Genomic DNA, 6714 nt, shown 5'->3' on the forward strand with positions numbered 1-6714 from the left:
GCCCAAAGGCCACACTGTGAGAGATACAAACGCATGTTCTGTAACAGCACTGAGATCCGGGCAGGCGGAGATGGCGTTTGCTGGTGTTCGTTTCATCCTTTGCTGCAGAGGAAGAGGCGATGACTCCGCCAGGCAGCTGTCCCTTAGCCCTGTCCTCATCATAAAGCTACGGGGAGATCGCAGCGCTCAAGTCCGAGGATTACACCCGACACTGGGCCACGCTCCAGGCTCGGTAGCTTGATGTGACAGGACAGCAGGGCAGAAGGCAAACACTGGGAAACAGCTGAAGAGGATGTAATGGAACACAGAGCTGAGAAGTAGAGTTACCACGTTTGGACCTTACTGCTTCACCATCACCACCTTCTTCATTCATTTCTGCCTTCTGAACACTTGTTTTATTCTTCCTGAACCCTCGGATAAGCGGAATAAACATCCTCAAGCACCAGAGAGGAGGCTGCTGCTGCTTCTCTGCAGCAGGAGACATTGAAAATCCTACGGAAAGCACACAAAGGAAGACACTTCCTACCAAAAAAGGAGGACAGGGACAGCAGTACCCAGTCCATACGACAAGAGATGACCTTCCTTCACAAGGTGCAATATGTATTCCTCAGTCAATCATGAAAATAGCTGTCCAGGAAGCTTGCTTGCATGGATCCAAAGCGCTTGCCTCAAAAATGTGAAAAAGAGGTCCTGGTCCTAAGAGGACAAATACTGGAAACATTTAACATGAGTTTGTGGGTTTGGTCCCTTTTTTTATTATAGCAGAACACAGTATGATCCCAGCTCTTTTCTCTTTCCAACTCAGCACGCGACCTGAGAGAAGCTGTCTGCACAGATACCTTTTCCCTTGCTCAAACTTTAACTGACACTGAAAGCATCTCCCTTGCGTTCAGCACCTGGCTAGGACAGACCATCCACCTCACAAGGATGAGATCCCACTGGAATATCTTCCTAGCTCAACTGGCATGAGTAGCTTTGACCCATCATTAAAGCATCAGAGCACACAATCCAGAAGGAAGATGCTCTGTTAAACCGTATTTACCAAAGACATCATCCCTGCCACAAAGAGAAGACACTTTATAGAAAGCATCTAAGAGAAAAGGAACCTTAGCGAAGCGGCCGACGTGGGGACAGGAGTTTGGAAATCCCTGACTTTCTGGACTACAATCAAATTTTTCAGTGCTGGGTTGCCCTCTTGTAGGGACTTTTTTTCTGCAGCATGCTTTTTGGGCAAAGACCTTCTAATTTGGCAAAGCAAGCAAATTCACCTAGAAACTGAGGGGTGCTAGCGCTGCCTGCAAGTCTTCCGATTTTCCTCCAGTTTTCCTTTTTTTATGGCTGAATAGCTGGTACATTCACCAATGGGAAAGCAACTGCTTCAACGCTTTTTTTCTCATCGCTACTGGCAGAGATAATGACTAAAGACAGGAATCCGCTTTCCTATAAGCATCAAATGCCTCATTTACATCGGGCAGAGTGCTCTCCTGCTCTTAGTCGCATTCTGCAAAGCAGCGGCTAGATGGCACCCACACCCCTACAAATACCCCGACCGTGCAGAGCTGCACACTGACTACTGCTAACAGCTCCCACAGTAATTTCTGCTGCTCACTCTGGCAACAGTCTATCTTCCTTTTAAGAACCTTTACACAGTGACATAGAAAACAGATGGGGATCATCACACTCATAAAAAAAGCAAGAGGTTGCTTTGTATGGAAAATGAGATAAAAGTAACATTTAAAGGCACCTGGATTTATACTACATACAAACTCAGCTCAATATGCTAAAATTTCCCAGGGTATAACTAGCAGGCTCTTCAGACACTATCCTGAGCATCTCGGAACACTTCAGGATGAAAAACACACTTCCAGGCAGTTCTGCCTTGTCACAAGTAACTACCTGTTCTCCATCAAAACAAATGTTTCCCACCTCACCAGCACGGCACGAGGCCTTCTGAAGACAATCAAGAGGCATCTCCAGCTCTCATCTGCATCTCTCTGGAGATGCAAGAGGCATCTCCAGCTCCACCTTACAAGCAGCTTTAACTAATTCTGAAATAACTAAACAGGATTGCCAAAGCGCCTTCGGAGATGCTGGAGGGGATCGATGGTAGCAGAACTGTTCTTCATCTTTCAACCACGCAGACCCTGCCCCTCCGCATTCCCAAGACATTTGTTGTGGTTGCTCATGACTCATGCTCCACCCAGAACAGGTCATTTGTTGTGGTTAATCATAATTAAGTATCTTCCCAAGAGCTGGAGATTCTTTCATGGCTGCCACCCCACATACTTTCACTGCTTACCCTGATGCCAGCTGATCTTCTACGCCAAAGTTAACATCATTAATTTGCAAGGTAAAGGCAGTGGTTTCCTATTGCTTTCTACGCATTAACAGGCTCTGGGCTGTGATGCCCACCCCACTTAATCCTGCTAAAACATAAACCATGCTGAATCTTTCTCAACACAACAGGTAACCAACTGTATCCACCAAGGAGTTAGATTTCAACCATCTCAAGGAACAAGTGGAACTAATACCACCAAACGCCTCTAGTCTAGATGGAACCTAACTCCCACGTACAAGAGACACGACTGACCAGCCCAGCTGGGGACAGGAAAAATGCCAGTCTTGAGAGCCAGCAAAATAGGCAGAAAAGGGCTTTGTTAGTTGAGATTTTGCATGGTCAGGAGCTGGGCTCCAGCACGGCTGCCGGGAAGACATGGGTCTCCTCTTCCCACTGCATGATGCTATTTCCTATCGCCAGATCCCAAACGCAGCTGTGAAATACACCCTCTGGTCTGGCAGTAACTAACTCAGCAGAACTTCCTAAGCCATAAATAAGCAGCTAAGTAGGCAAAGCAGTGATGGAAACTCAAACAATTAGAAAGAGAATCATATAAATTCTCACTTTGTAAGAATCCCACTCCGTAAGACTGAGCGATCTGACCCGGGAAGCTTTTAGCTACTAATTCCTCAACTGAAACAAAGCAAATGAGCTGGTAACACCACCATCTCTCCTTCCAGCACCTCTGACAGATCATTCAGGTTTAAAAGTATACAGAGATTGAAGCCTAGGAAGCTCTGCTTCCTACACATTTTTCAAGTGATTTTTCACATTCTCCCTTTTTCCTCTAAGCCCCACTAGACTGACGCCTCCCCTTCACCCCAACTAGACTGACAATGTGCTGTCGATCTAAAAAGCAATACATTCTGTAGCAGGAGCCAAGATTCCTACACAAAGGGAAGCGGGAGAAATGGTAAATACAGTGAGATTAACTTCCGGTCTAAGGCTGACCCCTGAGCTCCAAAATTCAACAGTTTGCTCACAAAAGCTCAAATAGAAATGCTATCAGACTGACTCGATGACCAACCTGGATAAAGCCCCTTTTTCCCTCTCTCGTAACATTAGTGAAATCTCCGGCAAGATACAGATTGAACTGTTCTCAGGGGCACCTCAGGCCCCTGGAGGCAGAAGGAAGATTCCTACACTGCTTAGAAGCTGAATTAGTCTCTTATCTTTCCCACTGGAGAATATTGGGATGCACCCTAAAAAGCAATCTCAGCCATGCTACAAACTAAACCACTGTGCACTAAAGAGATGATCTATCCAACTGAAGAAGAGATCTGCTCTTCAGGCGTCACTGGCTACTTGGAGGGGGAAAATTTTCCTGCTAAGAAATAGCTTACCCAAACAATCTGACCTCTTGAAAGAGGGCAGTTACCCAACAGGTGAAACAGCAGAAGCACTAAAAGTGCAACCTACTATAAAGACTGTAACAGCAATATTTTTCTAACAGTGCCTCTGACCCATGACCTAACCAAGGTACCAGAAGGTAACCAGAAACAGAGAATGAGAGGCAGGATACGTTGAGCGTCGGATAGAGAAGTGTTGCAGGGAGATTTCCTTTACTTTCATGAGCTGTCATCTTTGCTTCATGTTTTCAGCCTCATGCAAGGAGAAAAGGTTTGGCAAGAAGCCTTGTTGCACGAGACGGCAACTCCAGTCCACTCCTGGACATCTGGAACAGTTAACGGCAGCACAGCATCCAGTGGACATAGAATGATTACTGTCCTCCATTGTAAGCATAGTCGGCCTTGTTGTGCATAATCAACTTGTTGTCCACAAAGTAAAAGCTGTCTGAGCGGGTCTCATAGGGATTTTCAACCATCAGACGGACTGTGAAAGAGAAAGCTCAATTACATTCAAAAGCCTGCCACGTTCCACTGGACAGCACAAAGTCAGAGTAAAAAGGACTCTGCCACTCTGCTGGATTTACCAGGCTGATGCTCTGCTCTACCCAAGTAAGAGAAGCAAACTGCTCTGCTGAGCACACTTCAAAAGCTCTAGCCTGTCCCTTCCTATTCTTCCTATTTACAGGACAAGTGCTGTCAAAAGCAAACAAAGGGGGATGGAGTAATCTCACACAAGACGACCTTAGAAACTGTCAGAGCCACCACTAGAGCAGAGCAGCAATCACGCCTGTAAGCAGAGAGGTTGCAATCCGCAAACGAAAAAGCGGTGGCACTCCCCACACGTACACAGGCGGGGTACAAACTCTGCGCCTCCTCCCGCACCTAGGCAGCCACAGAAGGGCCCACGTGCTCCTGCTCTATCCACCCCCTGAGGTCAAACATACCCTGCGCAATGTATATTTGCAGAGATCTTGGTAGGCTCAAAAACACACCTCTCAGAGAAGAGCCAGTTCTGTTCCAAAGCAGGAGGCTCAAGTCCTAACAAGCAAGTGCTGAAAACAGATGCGTGGCTACCAAGGGAACCTTTTTTCAGGGTTTTGTTATCTTCTGGGCTACACTGTTAGGCATGTCAGCCCTGTGACTCTGATCGGTTGTTGCAGCCTGTGACTTGACAACACAGGTTGTCTTAGGCTTTCATTTTCAAAGAAGGAGAATTTGCAGCACAAATCTGTAATTCAGTCAAGATTACACACAGCTTAAACCAGGAACCTGTATCTATCCCTGTCCCCCCCATCCCAGTCCCAACTTCTTTCACAAGTAGAGGGGGGGGAAAAATGAGCATATGCACACGCACAAACAAAACACAACTCAGTGTGGAAAAGGAGATACTCACTAAGGTCTTCTGAGAGCTGAGGGAATTCATAAATGTGTTCACATGTGTTCCTGCTACTGGGGATGCAGAAGCCAAAATCAAAGTCAAAGTTCTTCAGCAAGCGATCTCGGAAGTAATGTCTCTCAATCATTCGAAAGTTTGACACTGGCTTTTCTCCCACTGTGAATTCCACTCTGTATGCAAAAAGTAGGAAAAAAACAGCTAAGACGACATACCTCTCTTCCTATTGGGAAGAACAGAGCCTTGGACCCGAGGCTACACAAGAATCCAACAGATCATTCCAGAAAGAGAGACTTTGATATTTGTAGTGTAAGATGGGTCCTCTCTAGCCTTTGACTCAGTTTTGTCATAAACTGTCAAGTGACACTTTGTAAACATCTGATTCTCCCTTCTTTCGGTGAACTTATACTCACGTTGCACCAACAGTCCGAAGACGGAGAAATGCTGGGGTGAACTGGTAACGAACAAAGCGGCCTGCACTAGCGTCCAGTTCACTGTTGTCGTCTTCGTCCTCGTCATCTTGCTCTAGAAAATGCACCAGCTCAGACTTATTCTGCTAATAGCGTACAGGTAAGGTAATACTGGCTAGCGGGTGTTATCAGGACAAGCTGGCTATTACTTAGGCACTGAACATAAAGGTGTTTAATAGTTGGTCTAAGACTCATACTGACACTAAGTAATAAAGAAAAGATCTGCTGTGACAGCTGGCACAGCCTTGGTGCCTCCGGAGCCGAAACCACCCTCAACCTCACAGGATATCCCCCCTCACAAGCGCCAAAGCACATGAAAGAAACTCTGTACCATAACCAGCCAGCAAGGGAAGATTTGCAGTTGATAGTACTCCCCCATCGCATGATAATCGCTTCACATTTTTATGACAACAAGTTTCTCAGCAGAGGTGAACACAGCCCTATGCTTAAAGGAGAGGAATTTAGTCACCAGGACATATCGAAGGACCTTTCTGCTTGGTTTGCATGGGTCCTGCATTGCAACTTCTCAGCTCTCCGAGTCTCTCTAGCCTCCCTGCAATGTTAGCATGACATACCTGAAGCAGATGGCTTTGCAATTTCAAACAGCACTGTGCCAGTTTCAAGGTCCCGGATCTTAAACCTGGTGAAGTCAATGTTGTAAATGTTGTCCTCAGGTTTGCATAAATAATCTAGAAAAGAGAGAGAGAAAACATACAGTAGCATTTCAAAAGATCTCTGGGCAATTACCAAAGGAATTTCTTTTTTTGTTAGTCCCAGCCTGTTAAGATACGTACTGCAAGTTGTTTTGCAGAAGCTTCATGAAAGCAGGACAAAATTGAGGCTAGAAGAAACAAAGGCACGCTAGGCGCCAGGTAGCAGAGCAAGAAAGGGAAGGGATCGGGACAGAAAAGTACAGATCAGCAGCCCAGAGGAAAAACAAAAAAAAAAACAAAAAACCCAAAACCCAAACACCCCAAACTTTCTGGAAGTTGTAACAAAGCTGAAGGCAGGAGCACACCGCGCTGCTGCAGCCAGCGCCGGCCAGCGCGCACGCTCCTCAGCCGCTTCCAGCGCCAGCGCACCGGCTGGCAGCGCTGATCCGGGTCGCTCAAGCTCCGACGCTCCCGCCGCCCTCTCCTCCGCCCCAGGGGCACGGACCGGACC

General features: G+C 46.7%; 1 protein-coding gene across 1 annotated transcript in view; it reads right to left on the reverse strand.

Annotated features, from left to right (window-relative positions):
* ACADS (acyl-CoA dehydrogenase, C-2 to C-3 short chain) overlaps window positions 1-6714 on the reverse strand; it is a 16687-nt gene that overhangs the window by 8658 nt on the left and 1315 nt on the right. Inside the window, exons 2-4 of the mRNA XM_009330866.1 lie at window positions 6126-6239; window positions 5494-5605; window positions 5081-5253 (exon numbers count right to left, since the gene is read on the reverse strand). Of these exons, the coding sequence (XP_009329141.1) occupies window positions 5081-5253; window positions 5494-5605; window positions 6126-6239 (399 nt within the window). The remainder of the gene's footprint in view (window positions 1-5080; window positions 5254-5493; window positions 5606-6125; window positions 6240-6714) is intronic.

The sequence above is a fragment of the Pygoscelis adeliae genome, unplaced genomic scaffold, assembly GCF_000699105.1.
Source record: "Pygoscelis adeliae isolate BGI_AS28 unplaced genomic scaffold, ASM69910v1 Scaffold358, whole genome shotgun sequence".
Taxonomy (NCBI): Eukaryota; Metazoa; Chordata; class Aves; order Sphenisciformes; family Spheniscidae; genus Pygoscelis; species Pygoscelis adeliae.